Below are 20,978 nucleotides of genomic sequence, written 5' to 3' on the forward strand. Positions count from 1 at the left end.
AAAAGGAGTTTTTGTAAATGCAGTCTGAAAATTTGATTTTGTGTCTAAGGTTTAAAGAAAGTGGTCAATGGTTTCAAAAAATGTGTTTAATAACCTCAAACCCATTGTACAGACCAAAGCAACTATACAACACCATACCATACTTAATAAAAAACTAATGTCAGTGTTCATTATGCTAAATGCATTAATAATGTACCTTGTGTATTGAGTGTTTTGCATATTATGAATGTTAAACAATAAGAGAATTTTTATTTTAGGATTAACTATCCCTTTAAGTTTACTTCTTGAAGTTAATTGTAAATTGCTACCAAATATTCAAAATATACCTAAATGACAAATAGTGTTGTTCAAATCTAAACGTGTCTTGCAGAATATACATATATACACTGTTCTAAAAGAAATTCAAAAGCTGCACAGCAGAAAATGCAAACCTAGGCAGGTTATGCAGAAATATAGGCAGATACGTAAGGCTAATGAGCCTGTGTGGCGAAATGCAGTTAAAATATAAAGCATGCACAGATTTAAGAACATCTCTTATTCTTTAGGGACAATAATTAAACCATCAACTTGAGTTTGAAGAGCAGATTTAATTAGAACATTCCTTTCTTATAGCGGTGGATTAACTCGGACACGTCGTCTTTACACACTTTGATCCAGCCATCTTCCTGCATGTGGTAAACTACAAGGAGAAATGGTATGAAAAATGTTTGAATAACAGATTGTTTTAATGAACAAAATATTAACCCATTTCGGGATATAAATGCACAACATGATATATCTCTTTGCGTCAAAATTTTAATTCAAATTACAAAAAAGATACAGTAAATAAAGTTTTTTTGTAATGCATTGAATGTACTTACGGTTGACCACACCACCAGAATAAGCATCTCTGTGTGTGGCATGAGCAATACCACGTCTGCCCAATAGTCATATCCTCACGATATCCACTGTCTACCACACCATACGCATAACTGTTCCCACAACCAGCGGAGAACATCCATTGATGCAGTAATTCATGCAAAAGGAGGCCCAACCAAGTATTGAGTGCATATATGAACATACTTTTCAGATGCCTGACATCTCTGTTTAAAATATGCTTTTTTTATTGAGTTTATGTAATATTCTAATTTTCTGAGACACTGAATTTTGGGTTTTCATTATCTGTAAGCCATAATCATCAAAATTTCAAGAAATAAAGGCTTGAAATATTTCACTCTATGTGTAATGAATCTCTATAATATATGGGTTTCACTTTCTGAAATGAGTGACAAAAAATATTGACCTTTTTCACGATAATCTAATTTTTTGAGATGCACCTGTACATACCTACATTACTTGCATCCTGTAAAAAATATAAAATATATCTGGTCTGAATGACTGTAATAGTTGCAAAAAACAAAGACACAAACACAGATCTTAGAAGTTGAACTAAAGAGGATGCAATTATCATAATAAGATAAATATGAATCTATCCCCCACACAAACCTGCTGATTTATGGTTTGGGAGACTTTTGGGAACCATCTCTCACGCGAGTTTTCAATGTGTTACACTGTATTCTTGAGGACTGAAATTTTGGCCTTCATCCTTATAGCTAAACATGTACACACTTCACCTGTTTGTCCCAGCCACAGATCATACTGCCCATAGAGAGACCCATCCCTCTGTATCCCAGCATCATGTTGGACAGGAGTTTAGAGGCTGCGGACACCGAGATCCTCTGCTTGTTGCGCAGTTTATAAAGTCTGTTTGTAAAAACACAAATACTAACAGATTAACAAATTATAGACAGATAATAGTGGACAAAACAGTAAAATGTAAGAAGCATTTCTAGTAACTGGAAGGAAATTTTCACAATAGTCATCATTAGCGGAGTATACTGTATACACTAGAGAATTTTGTGTACAAGTATTACTTAAACTATGGACGGTGCGGTTTTTAAAGTTCTTCTGAAAACATTTCCTGACACATCTGAAAGCATGAGATGGTAACTTCATACTGTAAGCACATGCACATCCCTTTCAGAAGCATGTTGAGACAGACCTGCACTCTTTAGCCAGCAGTCTCTCCCAGTACTGACAGTCTGCAGCGCTGCCCGACATGGTGCCCAGCAGGTAAGGGTTGATCTCTATCACTTTATTAGCCTCCTTTGATGCTGCAACACATTAGAAAGAAAAATTAGGAAATAACAGGTAGAGTAATTCATTTTGATGTGGTGTTCATAACTCAACTCCTGTATTCTTGAAGCTGTTATCAGCATGGTACAGTCAGCTGCACTGATCCTTACCAATGTATTTGCCAGCTGATGCTCTGGAGTCAACAGGCACAATGACACCATGGCGGAACTTGAATTCCAGGGTTGTGGTGCCGTGATTTAGATCTATACAAACACCATCTTCACAGCTGCATGACTTCAGAAACTTAGAGGTCTGATGGATACACAAAACATTAATTCACGTTTTTGTTACATTACCTCATCGGTTTCAATAAGCATTAATAAGCATGTGCGATATAAGAAAATGTGTGATGGTATGCATACAGTAGCTATGTGTATGGTTGACATAGGATAACTACGTGAAATGAACCTACTATTTATTTTTTTCTGTTTCATGACTAGTATGTCCACAGGTTCGTTAGACAATAGCAATGCGCTTATGCTAAGAACACAATAAAATGTCATCACAGACTATGATTAGGTCTTCAAGATTAGTTAAAACCATGGTTGTACCAGGCTTATATTGATACTTTGCCTGCCTGTGGGGACGGTACAAAAGTATATCAATATATTAACTATATAAGACATTAGGCAAAGTTAAGTACAGGTTTATACTCCTAGGCCCGGTTTCATAGACAAGGCTTTAGACTAGTCCCAGACTAAAATTAATGTTTGAACTGGCTTAACTGAAAATAACTTGCCCTGACATATTTTCAAATAGATCCGTGCCATTTTTTTGGCTTAAGATGCACACCAGTAATGTTCTCTAAAGCATCTTTATAAAAATGACTTAAAAATCCAAATTTAACTAAGGCATAGTCCTGGGTTAAGACAAGCCTTGTCTGTGAAACCGGGCTCTAATACGCTTAAATGTTATTACATTTTTGTAACTAAAATGCTGTTTATCTTTTATATTTTAACATGCTACTATATGCGATCTTACCTCTTAAAGTTAAATGGGGACTTTTTACACACACACACACACACGCACGCACACACAGATCTGTCATTGCCTGAACCCAGGTCACTCATGATGCCTGCATGGATAGCATCACTCACCAATGTCTTAGCCTCCTCTAGCTAGAGACAACATGAATAACAATAGGGTCAGAAAGCTGAAGTTTCAGTCCACGTATAAGGATTCTGGTTCATCAGTAGTATTCAGTAGGGACATAGCAAGCAGTTAAAACTTATTCATATTTGCTTTAAATCTGTCTTTGTAACGATGACTCCGACACAGAAACTGTAGGATCCATGTGCAGTTTTAATAGAGAAATAAACGTAAAACAATAACAGTCAGAGGTCGGGGCAGGCAGACAATGTTCAGGAGTAGGCCTATATAAACAGGTGATGGTCAGGACAAGTATCAAAGGTTCGAAATCCAAGTAACAATCCAATCCCAATCCCAATCCCAATCCCAATCCCAATCATCAAAACCGCTCAGAAATGTCAGCCGGGCAAAACCAAGACTTCTCAATGAAGCCCAGCAAACGCCGAGATTATAAAACCATGTTAATGAGTTCCAGGTGTGGGTGTAATAAGCGGCACAAGGGCCACTGGGAAATGGAGTTTGACAAACTCTGGGGATAACGCTCTCTGATGCCGAGCGGGAGTATCGGAGGCAACCATATTCGTAACAGGAACATTTATGTTAAATAAAAATATATATTGAGGAAAAACTGTTAAATCTCAATAAAATAAAAATAAAAGTTCCTGTGTTTGTTGCTATTTATCATGTTGTTAGTCCATTCACAATACTTGAGGACTTTTTAATATATTTTATGATATATAATATTACGCTTCAAAATATCAAGCTCTCTGTATTTCTGCATTGGGCTTGGAAAGTAAAAAAGACTAACTTTAAAATCTTGTTTATCCATTCACTCCTATACTCCACTTTAAATCTGTAGCAACACTTGCACTGTACAGTATAGGGTGTTTGACAAGGATGTAAGACATAAGTTTGGCTCTACATTTTCCACAAAAATGTCTTCTAGCAACCTTAGGAAATTATCGTAAAATAGGAGTTTTAAGATCACTCTCGGGACTACACACAAATATATATTCAGCAAAATGGTTTACAAAATAGTTTTTGTCTGTCAGTAGTTAAACATACTTTTTTTCTCAAATGATTTGGCATATTGTTCCAAATCATTGTACATAAATCCTTCACAATTTGAAGAGATAACAGACAGGTAAACTATAAAGCCATGTTAACTAATGCATATGTCATGTTTTAAATAGCATGACATTGATATCTGCTGTTTTGGTAATACACAGTACAGAAAGAAATATTTACTGAACTGCTCATACAACTCAAGAAAAGAAAAAACAATTTTCTTTAAAAACACTTCTGCTTTCTTTGTGTTTACATGCAGTGTACAGTATATACTATACTTAGTAAATTGTTTTGATTTTTAAATGCTAGTGCTTTTCTGAGCACAAGATGTAAAATACTGAAATGGGTAAAAAAGAATTAGAACAGATTTTTATGTGAGACAACAAGAAGATGCTGTGGCAACACCTGTAAAAGCATAAATTCATTTATAGACCTCACTATCACTCAAGCCTTCATATACTTGGAGTGAAACATTCTTGATCAGGTTTCAGTTGTTTGTTCAGAGTCTGCATTGACATGAGTAGAACGAGATACACAAAACTCTACCTAGCAACATGTGACCCAAAATATTATAATTTATACTAATTGACTGGCACGACCCATTCTTTACAGTATATGGATAAAATATGTAGATAAAAACATTGTGAGTGTTTTAATGTTTGCAATTAAGTTGTTCATGTGGTGCAAGCAATGTGGATTCTACAGTATGCATCTTTTCTCTGTGCACATATTGTTTTTTAATTGTCAGTTGTATGTAAAACACTGCTAGATTAAATACTTGATTCATCTGATTAGTTATGTTTAATACAGACATTTTCACACATTTATCAACACTGAGGACACTTTTCTCTTCACACAGTGTTTTCTAATATCAGGTAAACATTCCTTCAAGGTAAAGATCAGACTGACCACGATCACAATATATCTCAGTTTTCAAAAAGCCATGTTTGTGATGTTTCATGTTATAATATTCGTCATAGCAGACACCTTGGAAAAAAGATCCATCTAATATTTCTTTGCATGGAAGACATATTTTGTAAGAAAAAAATGCTCTCTGTCCTATGTAAATAAAGTGATCTGAATAATGGAAAACACATAATTCCAAAGCTCGATACATGAAACATTTACTAAGAATTATATGAATATGTTAATTTTATGCTCAATTGTTAAGAACACATCCTCTAAGAAATGAGTAGTGGTAAAGTGAATGAGAAATTTGGAATACATGTCAGTAAACAGTTTAAGATATTACTATTATTGTTTTCAACCGAAAAATACACCTGGTTCAAAAGTATCTGTTAAATGCTTAAATATAAATTTAGGTACACTTGTTTTTTCAACCAACCTATAGCTGGTGTGAGTTTTAAAATGATCAAGCCTGTTAAGAATTATAGTGAGAGAAAATATGTGGGGACTAGAGATGGGAACTAAATACTTTTTTACTGCAACACTATTAAAGGAAAATTAATAATGATTAAACTGCAGACAGACTGTAGTCGTCTATTACAACAAACAAAACACTGATGTTTGACCTCTGGCCTCAATTTTGACCTTTTTTAATTCAAATCCTTGTTACTGAATTGCAAAAATAAAGGCAAAAGCTTTTGGTCGATGGCCGGGAAGCCCCATTATCTAATTCGAAACCGAAAGTGTTTCTGAACATCTAGATGAAAAAATCTGACATGCGCTACGACGTCGACAGAAAAGACAACATTTAGTCAATAATTTTTGGCTCTCTTTACAAAAATAAACACGAGGTTAAACGCTGGAAAATGGAATTGAAGATGCAACATGCTAAAGCTCTACTCCTGGATCTGTCTATAAGCTGTGTACTGCATTACAGCACAAATGTATTTCTCAAGCAGGAGAGCAATGTGCCTCTCTTGTTTCTTATTTGGATTACAGCTGCTGTGAAGTGGATATGTCTCAGGTGTTTTTTGATCAACAGCTGGAGCGAGACAACCGTGCGTAACTGCGTCGCTGTCTCGTGCCTGATGTGCCCAGTGTATGAAAGCGGACTGACGATCTTCATGAACGCGCAGCCGGAAAATTGGAGCGGGTGTTTGCCTTGCCCAGGAAAAACTATCATTGCTACAGCAGCAGCGCTTATCGCTTGTTTATTTTGGGAAGCCAGTTTTTCGGACACGAAAAGCAACAATGAGAGTGCAGAATGCGCGGAGACGAAACAGCGAAACCGGGCGCACTTCATGCGAGTGGTGCGTTATTCAAAGCCCGATGTGCTCTTACTGACAGGAGCATTTGTGTTTCTTTCGCTTGCTGTTATCTGTAAGTATGAACTCAGAAAGACAAAATCATGATAAGTATTGTTAAAAATTAAGTTTAGCGTTGAACACATTTTTCTTGATTGTGTGAATTTTAAAGGTGACATGTTTATCCCGTTTTACACGGGAAAGGTAATAGACATCCTGGGTGAACACTACCAACCCAACAGCTTGATGTCAGCAATCTTTCTCATGGGTCTCCTCTCAATGGGCAGGTACTTAGTGTCTTATAAGTTTCACTGTTTTAATGATTTACTCAAAATTCCATGTAGTTTTTTTACAACTAGAGCATTGCATTTTTCAGTTTTGCTTAAAAATTGTTTGTTTAAAGTAAATCAACACACAAATACAATTTCCCCCCATTTTTCAAACCCCTGTTGACGCATGATACATTTAGGTAACCTCCTCTGAGCCAAGCTTAAAATTAAATGTTACCTTATTTGTAAGTATTCTCCTTGTTCACAGTTCGTTGTCCTCTGGGTTGCGTGGAGGTCTCTTCATGTGCACTTTATCCAGACTAAACAAGAGAGTTCGTCTCATGCTTTTTCACGCTTTGGTCAAACAGGAGATTGGATTTTTTGAGGATAAAAAGACAGGTAGGTCAAATGAGTTCGTATAGGGAAAACTTTTAAACAAAACAAATGGGAACTTGTGCTCATTGCCATCTGTCTAAAAATACCCAGATAATCTTAATAATAACTGTGATGGTACCAGTGCTAACATCATACATTTTTACCTCCATATACTAAAACCAAACACCAACCATGTAAACGTCTGGCCTTCATCTTATTGTTTTTTCTGTTTTCTCTGAAATCAGGGGACTTGACATCACGTTTGTCCACTGACACCAGGCTAATGAGTCAATCAGTGGCGATGAATGTGAACATCCTCCTGCGCAGCTTGATCAAGAGTGTGGGCGTCCTGTATCTGATGGTCAGCCTGTCATGGAAACTCACCCTGCTTACTTTCATCGAAGCTCCACTGATTGCCATTACACAAAAGATTTACAACACACACTATGAGGTTTGATTAATTGATCAAAGCATATTTATAGATATTAAGTCAGGAGTTCAAATGTTTTAATGTGCCAGATTTTACAACACCTCTGAGGGTGCCCGCACCCTGGACCTTAAACTTTTATGTCACCATTATACTATTATGTCACCGTTTGAGAAAATCATTTTGTGTTTTGTTATGTTTTATCAGTTTTCTTAAATATTTATTAACATTTTATAATGACATATGACCCTTCAAGGATAACTCTAAATAGTCATACTCTTGTCTCTATTGTTTGATAACAAAATATATCCCATTTTATTTGTAATGTTTTTTATTGTTTTCTGAAAAATATCCCTTATATCCTTGTGCAGCAATTATCAAAAGACGTTCAGGACTCTGTAGCCAGAGCCAATGAGACAGCAGGAGAGGCAGTGGCAGGGATAAGGACCGTACGCAGTTTCCACATGGAGCTTGGTGAAGCTCATCGATATGATGACCGATTGATTGATACTCACAACCTGAAGACTCGCAGAGACACCGTGAGAGCGGTCTACCTACTGGTGCGACGGGTGGGTCTGTTTTGTATGACGGATAAATTATTTGATCATTTTAATATACAAGTAATATTTCTGTGCATAATCAATTAGAACATATCAGAGTTAAATGTTAATTATGTTTTATATTTATTACAGTTACTGTCATTAGGAATTCAAGTTCTGATGCTGTGTTATGGTCGTCAGCTCATCAAATCAGGAAACATGAGTACAGGCAACCTTGTGTCCTTCATTCTGTACCAGGGTAACTTTGGAGATTATATCAGGGTGTGGACTCATTCTTTTCTAATATACTGTATCTCTTTCTTTCCTTTTTTTTAACTAAAGACGTATTTGGACATGGCTAGTTTTCTTGAGGCAGTCATGTGTGCTTGGGTTGCATGCAGGCATATTTTGTGCAATTTTTTTCAGTCTAAAATAAAAAGTCTTTATCTTATATATCCTATGTAAAATTACGAGTATATTACCGATTAATTTTCAGCTAACACGGGGACTCTAAAACTCAAATCCTGTCCAGATCAGAGTGAGATTCTGGTATTTTTGACTTGTGACAACAAGTGTTGAATCATGCAAATCTTTATGGATTTGGAAGTTTATCTTATTTTAATGTTTCATGTCCAGTGATCCTGACTTTTTGTAATGCTCACAGTCCAGACAACAGATACCAGAAAATACATTAGTACTTACTACAGAGATACCTGGAAAAAAATGTTCAAACAGTACTACAAAGCCACATATATTCATGTTTTGCAAATGTTTTTTGTCTCTTTTTCTCAGTCACTTGTCTACATGTACTCCAACATGCTGAATTCTGTGGGGGCAGCCGCCAAAGTTTTTGAATATTTAGACAGAAAGCCACAAGTGAGCATGGATGGAAGTCTTCAGCCTGACACCTTGGCTGGCCAAATTCATTTTAACAACATCACCTTCTTCTACCCAACTCGACCTGATCAACCAGCCCTAAAGGTACAATGTGACAGAACATGTTCTTTATTGCACCACAATACACTATATGGGCAAACGTATTGGGACAGCCCCTTCTAATGAACAGATTTGAGTACTTAAGTTATTTCCATGAGTAGAAATCTTAAAGGGGTTCACCCAAAAATAAAAATTCTGTCATCATAAATTTCTTTGTTCTGCTAAACACAAAGGCAGATATTTGGAAGAATATCAATAAGCAAACAGATCTCATCCCCCATTGACTCCCATAGTATTTATTTTCTCTTCTATGGCAGTAAATGGGGGATGTGAGTAAATGATGACAGAATTTTCATTTTTGGGTGAACTGTCCCTTTAATGCTACAGCTAATGATATTCTGGGAAATGCGTGCTTCTAATTTCTTAGCAACAGTTTGGACAGGGCCCTTTCCTATTCCAACATGACAATGCCTCTGTTTATAAGGCAAGGTTAAAAAATGATTGATTCAGTCAGTGTGGAAGAACTTGACTGGTCTGCATAAAGCCAAGTCTAGAACCTAGCTGAACACCTTTGGTGTTACTGTAAATGCAGAGTTTGAGACAAAAACTCATCACCCAACACCAATGACTTGGCACACAGGGGTACAGTCACTTTGGAAGAGAAGAGGGCACTTCTTAAACTGTTGCAACAATGGTCTGAAGAAGACATTTTTTAAATGCAGTCTCTCACAAATATTTTGCATAGCATCTCTTTTGTAAGTGATTAAAGGCATGTACTTGATGTAAATGCTGTTGATTTCGCAACTTCCTAAGATAGTTTTGGTCAAATTCTAGAGTAACATCACATGTATCATTTACAGTAATGCAATGCAACAACTGAATGTAAAAGTAAATCCAAGATGGCGAATGAAGCAAGGTTTTTTTGTACTTTGTAAAACTGTATCAACTTTCCAAATTATTTACTTTGTAATACTTTTTATCTTGGTTATTTTAGTTTAACATACAATACAGTGTTTGGTTGTTGTTGTTGTTATTGTCAGAACTTCACTTTGGAGTTAAAGCCAGGTCAGATGACTGCTCTTGTGGGGATGTCAGGTGGAGGAAAGAGCACATGTGTGAGTCTCCTGGAGAGATTTTACCAGCCTCAGCAGGGACAGATTCAGTTAGATGGACAACCAATACAAAACTACCAGCACAAATATCTGCACAAGAAGGTAAAACTCATGGTGTATAAAGAAAAATTATACATATACATATATTCTTATTATTTATTCCTATACAACAAAGAAATCCTAAGGATAATAATAATTTTCTACAAATAATTCCTACAACTAAATTATTTTGCATTTTACATTGTAGTCTTTTGCAGAATTTTCATCTATTGTTTATTAATACGTTCTTGGATTATTATCCTGTAGGTAGCCATGGTGGGTCAGGAACCCGTGCTTTTTTCTGGCTCCATCAGGGACAACATAGCTTACGGGTTGACTGATTGTGATCAGAAAAAGGTGGAGCATGCAGCTAGAGAAGCGAATGCCCATGAATTCATCTGTAAACTAGAAAAAAGATATGACACAGGTACACAGACTCATTTTTTGCCAGGGATCCACATGCATGCATAGTTCATCAGCAGATTGCATTGGTGAAAAATATACAATGCCTATATTGTAAGACTGAGTGATTAATGCATACTGTGTCAGTTGAATGTTTAATCAACATTACACAAAACAACATTTTTTAACTTTTTGTCTTTATCCATTTATTTAATCTTTTCCTGTGGTGTGACAAAATGATTAGAAATTTTAAGTACATTCTTATTATAGAGTATACCAGTCAATTTTTATTAATAAGCCATCATGACTTTTGAATATGGTTGTGAATGTAACAGTGTTTTGAAATGTGTATGTTGTGCTTTTGTATCAGATGTTGGAGAGCGTGGTTGTCTTCTCTCTGGGGGTCAGAAGCAGCGCATTGCTATCGCCAGAGCTCTGATCAGACAACCTCAGGTCCTCATACTGGATGAGGTCACCAGCTGTCTGGACACTGAGAGTGAACGCATGGTACTCCCACTTGTCTTTTCTTCTTATCCACAACATTTTTAAACAAGCTTTGAATATAGAGAGTACTTGTGTATTACAGAAAAAGGAACCCATTGATATTGACAATACCTTATGAACCACATTGCTTTATTGGGTCACTTTTACCTTAACTATTTTGCTTTATTTCTTTTAATAGGTTCAACATGCTCTTGCCCAGCGACCCAACCATACTTTACTGGTGATTGCTCACAGGCTAAAAACAATTGAAAGGGCAGATAAGATCATTTTGATTGACAGCGGGGAGGTTGTGGAGCAGGGGACCCACCAGGAGCTGATGTAGAAGAAAGGAAATTACTATAAACTGCGAGAGAGGCTCTTTGCTGAGGAAAAGGAAGCTGATGAGAAAGAGATGTAGCAAGAATAAGGTCCCTTAAGCATTTTCTACAACAAATTACAGTCTATAAAAATAGGCAGCTTATTCACAATCAAACAGCATTTGTTTCCTTTACGTTCATATGAATCATGCTTTTTGATGGTTCTGCATGATTTTAACAATCTACAAGTAAAAAAATGATGTCTCACTGGAACTTTAGTAGGTTAGTGTAGGAAAAGGCAAAAAGCATAAAATAACAACACAACGATACATGTCAAAGTGGAGTTCTCTGTACTGCATCATGTCAGTTTGACAAATATGTACTGTATATTCTTAATAAATACATATATATATACACTATGTGACTCACTCTGATGAGTAACTTCGTGTGGCATTTAAATTTTGAGTTGAAACAATTATCTGCAATTCTCTGTCGTCATAAGGATTATAAAATAGTAAAGATAAACATTGCACGAGGAAAAATAAGAGAAAACATTTTATTGATAAACCATACTTAGAAATGTTTTTACACTTTTTCTGTCTTGGCTGGCTCAACTACATCTCTGTCGTAGAATCTTGGGAGCTCATTTCCCAGAACACATTTCTCTTCCACTCCTTCACTGTCAATGGTAACAAGGTAGGCCACACCCCCACTGGAACCATCTCGGTTCATTGCGAGTGTCAGACCTGGAAATATGGTACAGTGTGAGAGAAAAGACTTATAATCCTTTGACGAGTACTGAATGTTACATAACAAGAAAAAATGGAATAACAAATTTAAGCCAAATGTTAATATGTTTATGATTATTCTGCAGTGAAAGCACAGTATTTAAAATAGCAAGCAACTGGCAGTGTTAGCCCCTTTAACTGTCCGTCCTTTACAAATTGCTCTGTTAAAACAAATAAGCAGACCATGTAAAGGAACCACGAGCAAGTAATACAACCTCAAAAAAAATAAAAGATTAACGCACTGTTGATCACAAACTCCTGGCACTCCTGCCGTGTCATACGCCGTCTGTATTCAGCATCTACAAAGCCATAAATGTAGGAACTTCCAGAGCCACCTACTGCAAACGGCTGTCTGGTAATTAACCCATTAAGTGTTGCAAAGACCTGCAAAACCAAAATGAAATATGAGAAAAAGGGATTGTATTTATTAGCTGTATCATCTATTGTATAGAGAGCTCTTCATACCTTTCATTTGAACTGTTATCTGAAGAATTACTTAAATTCTTCAGCATCTCAATGAAGGTTAGTTCTCAAAAATGTTTTTTCCATCCACACAAATGCAAACACACACATTCTTCATACCTGCCCCCCTTCTTTCTTGTCCCATCCACCTACAATGAGATGAGCGGAAAGTTCTTCTTTGTATTTGTAGGAGATGTTTTTAACTAGGGTTGCTGCTGAGCGCACCAAGGGGTCCTCGCCCACCTCAACGCTGATATATAAAGAAAAATAGTTATTTCATATTTATATGAATTGACAATTACTTTTGTATATAAAGAGCCTGTCACCTGTGCACATCCAGCTGGTAGTTTACTATCTCAGCAATAGTCTGAGCATCAGCAGCAGATCCGGACAGAGCACAGTAGATCTTATCATGAAGGGGGGAGAGCTTGTTCATCACACGATTTACCACAGAAGCTCTGGAAAACCAACAATAAATTTAATTCAAGCTCTTTGTGATTATTTATACACTAGCCGGATTTAATCATCAATAGATTTAAAACCACTCATTTGTATTATAACCCCAATCACTGATATTAAAAAAGTACAACCCCCCCCAAAAAAATTGTAAATTGCACGTTAAAGACTCACCCTGCGGAAACTCTGGAGTCAGAACCAAGCACTACGCCACCATCGAACTCTATAGCAATTATAGTCGTCTATAGGAATAGAAAAACCAAAATGAACTGCTTTTATGTATATTAAATACAACGCGATTATATGCCTAACGTTACTACAACAATTCTTTTGAAAGCGGAATTTTACTGTTTAAACCATGCGATCTGTACTTACTCCCATTTTGAGTCCTTTGGACGTGCCATGGTCGGAAATACTCCCTTGCATTTTGTCCGATATGATCGCTCCGACCCAAATATATAAACAATTACAATTTATTTTGTTAAAACTCAAATTGTCTAAACTAAAAATTGTCGACAAGCGGACAACTCACACTAGCTGTACTTTCACTTTCGTGTTGCAAACCGACGCGTCATGACGCTGCTCAGTTCACCCAAACCTGATCTTCTGCGCGTGGGGTAGATTCAGTAAACATATGGTAACGATGGATCTCAATCACCAAGAATGATTAATTTGTGCGTGAAATCTGCGTACGAACGTTTTCACGAACAATTCATATGACTGAAAAAAACGTTTGTACTAGAATTTGTACTAAATGCACGGAAAATGTAGGAACAACTTTAATCACATGTGTTAAACACGATCTGTTGTGTTCTGAACACGACTTTTTATAATAAATTCTTCTTAACTGCTATATTTTTTTCTTAAATTTTAATTCTAAAAGTTAGGAATGTTTTGTATTCCCGAAAAAACTTTGAAGACGGTTCTTAAAAAAAGATTGGTTTACAAAGCATATGTCATATTCTTATGAAAAAACATTCATTTTGATGAAAAATATCTCATTCTTTTGAATTTCCTATAAGAACAATCTTATATTTTGTCTTAAGAACAGAATAGTGAATTCGTTTTTAATGTATAATCTATTAGCATAGTTCATATACAGGGACAGTCGTGGCCTAATGGTTAGAGTCGGACTTGTGACCAGAAGGTTGCCGGTTCGATTCTCAGGGCTGAGCAAGGCACCTCCCCGGGCACTGCAGTGATGCCCACTGCTCCGGGTGTATGTGTGTTCATGACTTGCTGTGCGTGTGTTCACTACTCACTGGATGGGTTAAATGCAGAGGTCACATTTCGGGTATGGGTCACCATATCTGACAAATAGGTCACTTTCACTTCACTTGAACCACAGCCAGTTAAGCCATCTTAAAAATATTTTGCCTCTAATTTGGGTTTATTTTCAAATAACAACAAATGTTTCTGCAAAGCATGTTTGCACAAAAGGTAATGCTCAAAGTGAAATGACAACAGTTTTTAATTCTTTCTTTTACAATGCAAATTCATTGGAATACAAACAGATGAAACAACTAATACAATGCTAAACACGTTGCCACTTATTCCAAACTCTGTATCACAGGCAGTTTGTTGCCAGGAATCAACTGCTTTTCTGCTTCCTTCTCCGTCACAATGGCAAGATGCACAACTCCACCACTTACATTGTCCCTGTCCATAGCTAAAGATAGAGCTGGGAAAAAATAATGATGTGTGAATCATTCTGTGTTAGTGAGAGAAAGCACAATAAAAAAAGAGTCAAGGGACAGAAAGACAGAGGGAGAAAGTGAGAAGAGAGAGAGAGAGACAGTAACTTTAAAAATGTACTTATACCATTAGTTGTAAAAGTGAGACACTCTTCTCTTGTCATTCCAGGCTTGAACTTGGCATCCACATATCCATAGATGTAAGTGCTGCCAGACCCAGCAATAGTGAACTCTTGTTCCAAAACCATACCTCCAAGAGACACTTGAAACACCTAGTAAATTATAGTTATTGTATATGTATATGTAAATATAAGTTGGTACATTCATTGACTCACTTTGTGTACAAGTCAACATTTATATACGGTTGATAATTGTGCAATAAAATGAGTTTGGGCTTTATTGCATTTTAGCAGTTTCATGGAAACATGTCATGGCTCACATTAATCCAAATAGCAATTTGGAGATCTTAACGATGAACAAGTTTGATTCCCTTTGTATGAGGTGCCGTGCATCCATTTTTTTTTTACATATAATACATATAAAATTGAGGCTATGGGCACAGTTTTAGAAGAGTTTTGAGGATGTTTTTTAAACATTAATTCTTATTGGTATTTTATATGCGTGTTTCTGTTTTATAAGTGACCCTGCATGCATCAAGTTTGTATGTTTGTGTGAGTGTTTTAAAGGTGTATATGCATGGATCAAGTTGATATGTAAACGTATATTTAAAGTATTTCAAAATGAATGCATGCAGCAAGTTTATGTATGTGAATATTTATAGTATACATGTATGTATCAAGCTTTTATGTATAAGCAAGAGTCTATATGTGTGCATTAAGTTTATATATATTATACTGTATATGCATTACCAACATAAGATGTATTTCATATCAGTGTGCATGTGTATTTCATATGTATTTGCTTGAACATCAGATAGTATTCCTATATATGTGAGTAATTTATATGTGTGCACGTCTTTAATGTATGAAATTTAAACCCTACACGGCATGTCATACCTTTGGGACCTATACTCAATGGTGGGTTGAAAATAACCCAGCATTTTTTTAGAGTGTATGGCCAAAGTTAAGAGTTTTCGGTTAATATTGATGTATGCATTTATACAGCAGTCTTGATACCTGAGGGCCCCTCTTGCTGTCCCAGCCAGCCACAATAAAACCAGCACTGAGTTCATCTCGATGGTTATAGCAAAAGCTCCTCATAATGGATGCAGCAGATTGGACCAATGGGGGTTCCCCCATCTGCATGCTAAGAAAAATATGTCAATGTAATCAAATCTATAATAAGCTATTCTTTTACATGTATTTATTTGGCAGATGCCAAAGCGACTTACAGTGCATTTACTCTATACATGTCTTTTATTATCAGTGTGTGTTCCCTAGTATCGAACTCACAACCTTGCCTTGTTAAGCGCAATGTACCAACTGAGCTACACAGGAACACAACTTCTTTTAAGTTATTAAATTACATTTAATATAAATAATAAACTAAGTGAAATTTTGAACTACTGTGAAAATACGTAATATATAATAAAATAATTTCCCCGATATATCAGTGAATGGCCTGTGCTGTTGCAAAAGTAAGGATAAAGGCAAAGTGAATTGTGTTCTACCTGTGAAAGCTGAGCTGATGGATGACAGCATTTGTGACCGCCTGAGCATCAGCCAGTGATCCAGCCATACAGCAAAATATCTTGTCATGAACCTGAACAACTTTGTTGATCACCCTTGAGGATACATATTCTCTGAAAACAGAGGTAATTATAGTATTAGATAAGCTGTGTAAATGCGAGTAACGTTAGAAAATTAGTGAACTAGAAACAAAGACACTTACCCTCCCATGGAAGCTCGTGAATCAGACCCGATCACCACTCCCCCGTCATATGTTACTGCAATTATGGTTGTCTAAAATAGTTTTTCGTTAAAATAACCGAAATTACTTTATTGGGTTTTAGAGTAGCTATACGAATAAACAATCGCTACTGTTTTACGAGTTTAACTCAATCAATCTGCACGTAGCCTAATGCTTTCGCTTTCTATAGCCAACACGACATTTGAAACTTCAAAAAATTGCGTTGAAAGTGTAATTCAAACTAAAGTAAAATGTACGTTATATTACTAAGTTACATAATATGCAGTAGTATAACACCAGCCTGGCTCGATATTAAAAATACACCCGCCAAACATATTTTGCTGCCTGCGTATTTAAAAAATCAATCCGTCTTACCCCAGTACTGACTTTAGATGAGCGCCATTCGCCGTTTACACTCATTTCTACAAAAATATTATTTTCTGTGCGTTTTTTCTGTAGTTGATGTTGCACCTTCGGCTGGTTGATGACGGCTCCGAGCAGTCGTGACGAATTTCCTTAGAGCGTGCGCGTGCCCTTCATTCGTTTCCACACAGTTCATGTGGGATCCTCAGTTGCGCTGAGAAAGGTGACGATGGCTTCTCCCTACATCCTCGAGTTTAACAGTGGTGGCTTCAGTTTTGAAAACTGTATCAGGTAGGTGTTATAAAGGTGAATTGTCAACGAATACATTCGTGAATAACTTAATCTATTGCATCTCCTTTTTGTAAGATTTGTGGTATCGCACTAAATGAAAGTGAAAGAAAACTTTGCAGTAAGGCAATTTTGAATTGCGAGATCTGTTGTGTTGTTTTTAGCTGCACATATGATCAAGCTTTAAAAAATGAAATCCCGTAAAATAAGTAAAAACATAAACATTTAAGAAAACAAACTGCATGCCAAACTGCCAATTTATGAACCTGCTAAATAAGTGATGAAACCGCATCTTTTGTCAACAGAAATGCACGCATTCAGGCTTCAGGAGAGCAAAGCAGCAAGTTGAAAGCAAAAAAAACTGGAACAACAATTGCTGGATTAATCTTCAAGGTAAAAACAGTTTGTACAGCTGTAGGATAACTGGCCATAAAGACACAGTCAGATTAAACGTGTGGGGTGTTTGTTTGTTTTCCAGGATGGCGTAGTTCTTGGTGCAGATACTAGGGCCACATCTGGAGAGACTGTGGCAGACAAAAACTGCAGCAAAATTCACTACATAACCCCGAACATTTAGTAAGAATCTCTCTCAGTAATGCAATAAATTAAAGTGATAGTTCACACAAAAACGAAAATTTTGTCATCATTTACTTGCCCTCTTGTCATTTCAAACCTGTATGACTTTCTTTATTATAAGAAGATATTTTGAAGAAAGTTGTGAACCGAACAGCGGCGGCAAGCATTGACTTCTATTGGACACAAAACCAATGCAAGTCAATGGGTGCCGACGCTGTTCGGTTACCAACATTCTTCAAAATATCTTCTTGTTCTGCGGAAAAAAAAAATACAGGTTTAAAATATCAAGAGGGTGAGTAAATGATGACAGAATTTTCATTTTTGTGTGAACTATCAACTAATTTAACATGTAAATGCTAAAAAATATTAATGGGTAAAGACAAAGTGAAGTATGCATGTTCCATTACCTCCTGCAGTTGTTGTGGAGCTGGCACAGCTGCCGATACAGAAAAAACTACAGATATGCTGCGCTCCAATCTTGCTCTCCAGATCCTTGCCATGGGCCGGAACCCACGTCTCATTATGGCCTGTCGCATTTTGCAGGATTTTCTTTTCAGGTACAAAAAACTGACTTTCAAGCTCTGTCTATACACTATATCCCCCCCAAATTTCATGTTGTTCATTCTCTCCCTTACTTACTTACTTCAGCTCTTATCCTCCTATTAAAATTGGCCTTGGTTCTTTGAAGAACCTTTTTTGTCTAAATGGTTCCATAAAGAACATTTAACATCCAAAGAACCTTTTTATTTCACAAAAGGTTCTTTGTGCCGAAAAAAGGCTCTTCAGATTATAAAAAGTTAAGAAATGGATGGTTCTTTGTGGAACCAAAAATGGTTCTTCTATGGCATCGCTGTGAAGAAATAACCTTTAATTTTACTTGTAAGTCGCTTTGGATGAAAGCATCTGCCAAATGAATAAATGTACTGTAAATTTAATTATAATAGTGACAATAAGGCAATATATTACAATAGTGCTAAAAGAATTTGATGGGAACCTGACCTACTGTATGTATATATTTGGCTTTGTGTGTGACATAGAGATGCGGGAGTACAGTATATGAGAAATGAGGTCAATGATACGCTAGTGCTGTTGGTAACAAAATATAATGGGGTCTTATTGTCTTTTCAACTAGACACAAGGGCCAAATCAGTGCCATGCTGCTGTTAGGTGGGGTGGACTGCACAGGCCCTCATATCTTTACTGTTGGTCCCTATGGATCTGTGAACAAAGCACCATTTGCAACAATGGGTTGGTAGCTCACAATGATTTTCCTACCTAAACTACAACTGCAGGTTGTATTCCATATATGTTACGAGGAAATATTCACCTAAATAGATACTAATGAATGTATAATGTTAACCCACAATCGAATTGAGTGACAAAAGCCCTGATAATGCTGTTATACTTTTTACTTCACTTGTAGGTTCTGGCGATCTCGCAGCTTTGGCGGTTTTTGAAGACCGTTACAAACCCAATATGACAGTAGGTTGCTAATGTGTAATATTTTTATTAATGTTTTTATCTTGTATTCTTTATACTCTCTCCACATACATGTCCAAGAAAATAAGAATAACCTTTCATAAGCCTTTCAACACCATATGCAGTAATAATACAATTATAACTGTGTGTGTATATGCATACAGGAGGAGGAAGCAAAACTACTAGTTCGGGATGCAATACATGCAGGAATCATGAATGACCTTGGCTCTGGAAGCAATGTGGATCTCTGTGTCATTAGACGGAATGGAGCAGAGTACATACGACCATTTGAAAGCTCAAACTACAAAAGTGAAAGGTAAAATATTGATTATGTGATATCGCCTGTTGTTTTCTCTGTTTTTCTTTTTCTTACAGCCCACAGATGTATGATACTGTATATATTGGTTGAAAATTTCAGCAAAGCTTTTGTCAGTTATTATATTTGTTCTTAATAATGCTAAAATACGTAGCATAATAGGTCAAAATATGGTTTCAATGTATTAAGCATTTACTTTTTGGCCTTTTGTTGTTAGGCTGTTATCATTTGAGTCACACACATTCTTAATAATGTCCATCTTTGAAACCAACAGGCAAAGAAGATACAAATATCCAGAAGGAACAACCCCTGTCCTTAAAGAACAGACAATGAAGCTGGATTTAGTAGAGGAGACAGTACATCAAATGGAAGTTGCACAGTAACTAATGATAATGTATAAGACTGAAACAATGCGTATTTGTGCTTACAGTCACCATAAATCAAAACAGTAAAGTTTAGACAATGTTTTGTGCTATTTCAAAGACTGTTTAACTCATGTGATAATACTTGATGCATATTTTCAAATAAATTTCCTCATTTTGACAGATGTTTTAATTGCTATAAACATTTTTTAAAGTACTTCTGTCAGATGCAAATCCTTATTTGGTTTACGTTATTTGAATAACATATTTCACAAAGCATATAAGCATATTCATGAAGAACAGTTCAATGTGATCAAGCAATTGATGTAATCCAGAAAAAGAGCTTTTATGAATACTGGTTAAATATTATGTTTTTAACTCAGTACAAAGTGTATATTGTGTGATTAGAAATAGAATTATATAAATAATATGATGGCAATAGTCAATGTGCTTTTGCCAAGCAAGATAGGTTCCTCAAAAAACAAATTTTCCCCATAAGAAAATGTACAAGAATATGATAAATACTCTATAAAATCATCTACTTTGGAACATTTATCACATTATTGCCTCCTTATAGGAGGAATTGCATCAGTGTAACTGCACAACTGTAAGTTGGTCTGTTTAAAAGCGTCTGCTAGCCTATATGCCTAAATGTAAATGTTCTGTATCAACATCTTTTGTATGTCCTTTTTGTAGGAGTTGCATTGGCTTTAATGGAAAGTATTTTGGTTTCTTTGGTATGTTTTGGGTTCGATTGGTCAGATGTTATCAACCAACAGCGCAAAGATAAATTTTGTAATGGTAAAAAGATTATGATTAGTAGGCTAAAAGTATTTTAATAAAAACCATTAGAATTTCTGTAATGGTTTCTATTATTTTTAAGC

The 20,978-nt window shown here is 36.1% G+C and overlaps 4 protein-coding genes and 1 pseudogene across 4 annotated transcripts; 2 read left to right on the forward strand and 3 right to left on the reverse strand.

Moving 5' to 3' along the window:
- Positions 1-552: 552 nt before the first annotated feature.
- On the reverse strand, positions 553-3,842 carry LOC130566904 (proteasome subunit beta type-8-like; annotated as a pseudogene).
- Positions 3,843-5,989: 2,147 nt separating this feature from the next.
- tap2a (transporter associated with antigen processing, subunit type a) lies at positions 5,990-11,855 on the forward strand. Its single transcript, XM_057354189.1, has 11 exons — positions 5,990-6,618; positions 6,715-6,829; positions 7,080-7,210; positions 7,432-7,637; positions 7,985-8,182; positions 8,306-8,434; positions 8,945-9,133; positions 10,129-10,302; positions 10,507-10,666; positions 11,012-11,148; positions 11,324-11,855. The coding sequence occupies exons 1-11, from the start codon at positions 6,105-6,107 to the stop codon at positions 11,465-11,467; spliced, it is 2,097 nt and encodes a 698-aa protein (XP_057210172.1). The 5' UTR covers positions 5,990-6,104; the 3' UTR covers positions 11,468-11,855.
- Positions 11,856-11,983: 128 nt separating this feature from the next.
- On the reverse strand, positions 11,984-13,862 carry psmb9a (proteasome 20S subunit beta 9a). The gene is made up of 6 exons (XM_057354193.1): positions 13,523-13,862; positions 13,322-13,389; positions 13,018-13,149; positions 12,812-12,941; positions 12,472-12,613; positions 11,984-12,187 (listed from the first exon to the last, which is right to left on the reverse strand). The coding sequence occupies exons 1-6, from the start codon at positions 13,571-13,573 to the stop codon at positions 12,027-12,029; spliced, it is 684 nt and encodes a 227-aa protein (XP_057210176.1). The 5' UTR covers positions 13,574-13,862; the 3' UTR covers positions 11,984-12,026.
- A 655-nt stretch (positions 13,863-14,517) lies between these two features.
- psmb12 (proteasome 20S subunit beta 12) lies at positions 14,518-17,251 on the reverse strand. Its single transcript, XM_057354194.1, has 6 exons — positions 17,086-17,251; positions 16,693-16,763; positions 16,472-16,603; positions 15,978-16,107; positions 14,969-15,113; positions 14,518-14,828 (listed from the first exon to the last, which is right to left on the reverse strand). The coding sequence occupies exons 1-6, from the start codon at positions 17,128-17,130 to the stop codon at positions 14,698-14,700; spliced, it is 654 nt and encodes a 217-aa protein (XP_057210177.1). The 5' UTR covers positions 17,131-17,251; the 3' UTR covers positions 14,518-14,697.
- On the forward strand, positions 17,176-20,279 carry psmb13a (proteasome 20S subunit beta 13a). Its single transcript, XM_057354192.1, has 8 exons — positions 17,176-17,364; positions 17,667-17,754; positions 17,840-17,937; positions 18,354-18,494; positions 19,070-19,185; positions 19,361-19,419; positions 19,581-19,732; positions 20,007-20,279. The coding sequence occupies exons 1-8, from the start codon at positions 17,303-17,305 to the stop codon at positions 20,113-20,115; spliced, it is 825 nt and encodes a 274-aa protein (XP_057210175.1). The 5' UTR covers positions 17,176-17,302; the 3' UTR covers positions 20,116-20,279.
- The last annotated feature ends 699 nt before the right edge of the window (positions 20,280-20,978 follow it).

The sequence above is a fragment of the Triplophysa rosa genome, linkage group LG16 (genome assembly GCF_024868665.1).
Source record: "Triplophysa rosa linkage group LG16, Trosa_1v2, whole genome shotgun sequence".
Classification (NCBI taxonomy): domain Eukaryota; kingdom Metazoa; phylum Chordata; class Actinopteri; order Cypriniformes; family Nemacheilidae; genus Triplophysa; species Triplophysa rosa.

What these genes read in the sequence shown, in the direction of transcription:
- tap2a (XM_057354189.1), top strand. Translation starts at nt 6,105, where the DNA reads ATGGAATTGAAGATGCAACATGCTAAAGCTCTACTCCTGGATCTGTCT. An exon ending in TTTACAACACACACTATGAG is followed by an intron (nt 7,638 to 7,984) that starts GTTTGATTAATT and finishes ATCCTTGTGCAG; the next exon opens with CAATTATCAAAAGACGTTCA. An exon ending in ACACTGAGAGTGAACGCATG is followed by an intron (nt 11,149 to 11,323) that starts GTACTCCCACTT and finishes TTCTTTTAATAG; the next exon opens with GTTCAACATGCTCTTGCCCA.
- psmb9a (XM_057354193.1), bottom strand. Translation starts at nt 13,573, where the DNA reads ATGCAAGGGAGTATTTCCGACCATGGCACGTCCAAAGGACTCAAAATG. An exon ending in TACCAGCTGGATGTGCACAG is followed by an intron (nt 12,942 to 13,017) that starts GTGACAGGCTCT and finishes TTTATATATCAG; the next exon opens with CGTTGAGGTGGGCGAGGACC. An exon ending in CCAGGAGTTTGTGATCAACA is followed by an intron (nt 12,188 to 12,471) that starts GTGCGTTAATCT and finishes CCATATTTCCAG; the next exon opens with GTCTGACACTCGCAATGAAC.
- psmb12 (XM_057354194.1), bottom strand. Translation starts at nt 17,130, where the DNA reads ATGAGTGTAAACGGCGAATGGCGCTCATCTAAAGTCAGTACTGGG. An exon ending in TCACGAGCTTCCATGGGAGG is followed by an intron (nt 16,604 to 16,692) that starts GTAAGTGTCTTT and finishes CTCTGTTTTCAG; the next exon opens with AGAATATGTATCCTCAAGGG. An exon ending in ACAGCAAGAGGGGCCCTCAG is followed by an intron (nt 15,114 to 15,977) that starts GTATCAAGACTG and finishes ATAATTTACTAG; the next exon opens with GTGTTTCAAGTGTCTCTTGG.
- psmb13a (XM_057354192.1), top strand. Translation starts at nt 17,303, where the DNA reads ATGGCTTCTCCCTACATCCTCGAGTTTAACAGTGGTGGCTTCAGTTTT. An exon ending in TTGCAGGATTTTCTTTTCAG is followed by an intron (nt 18,495 to 19,069) that starts GTACAAAAAACT and finishes CTTTTCAACTAG; the next exon opens with ACACAAGGGCCAAATCAGTG. An exon ending in AGCACCATTTGCAACAATGG is followed by an intron (nt 19,186 to 19,360) that starts GTTGGTAGCTCA and finishes CTTCACTTGTAG; the next exon opens with GTTCTGGCGATCTCGCAGCT.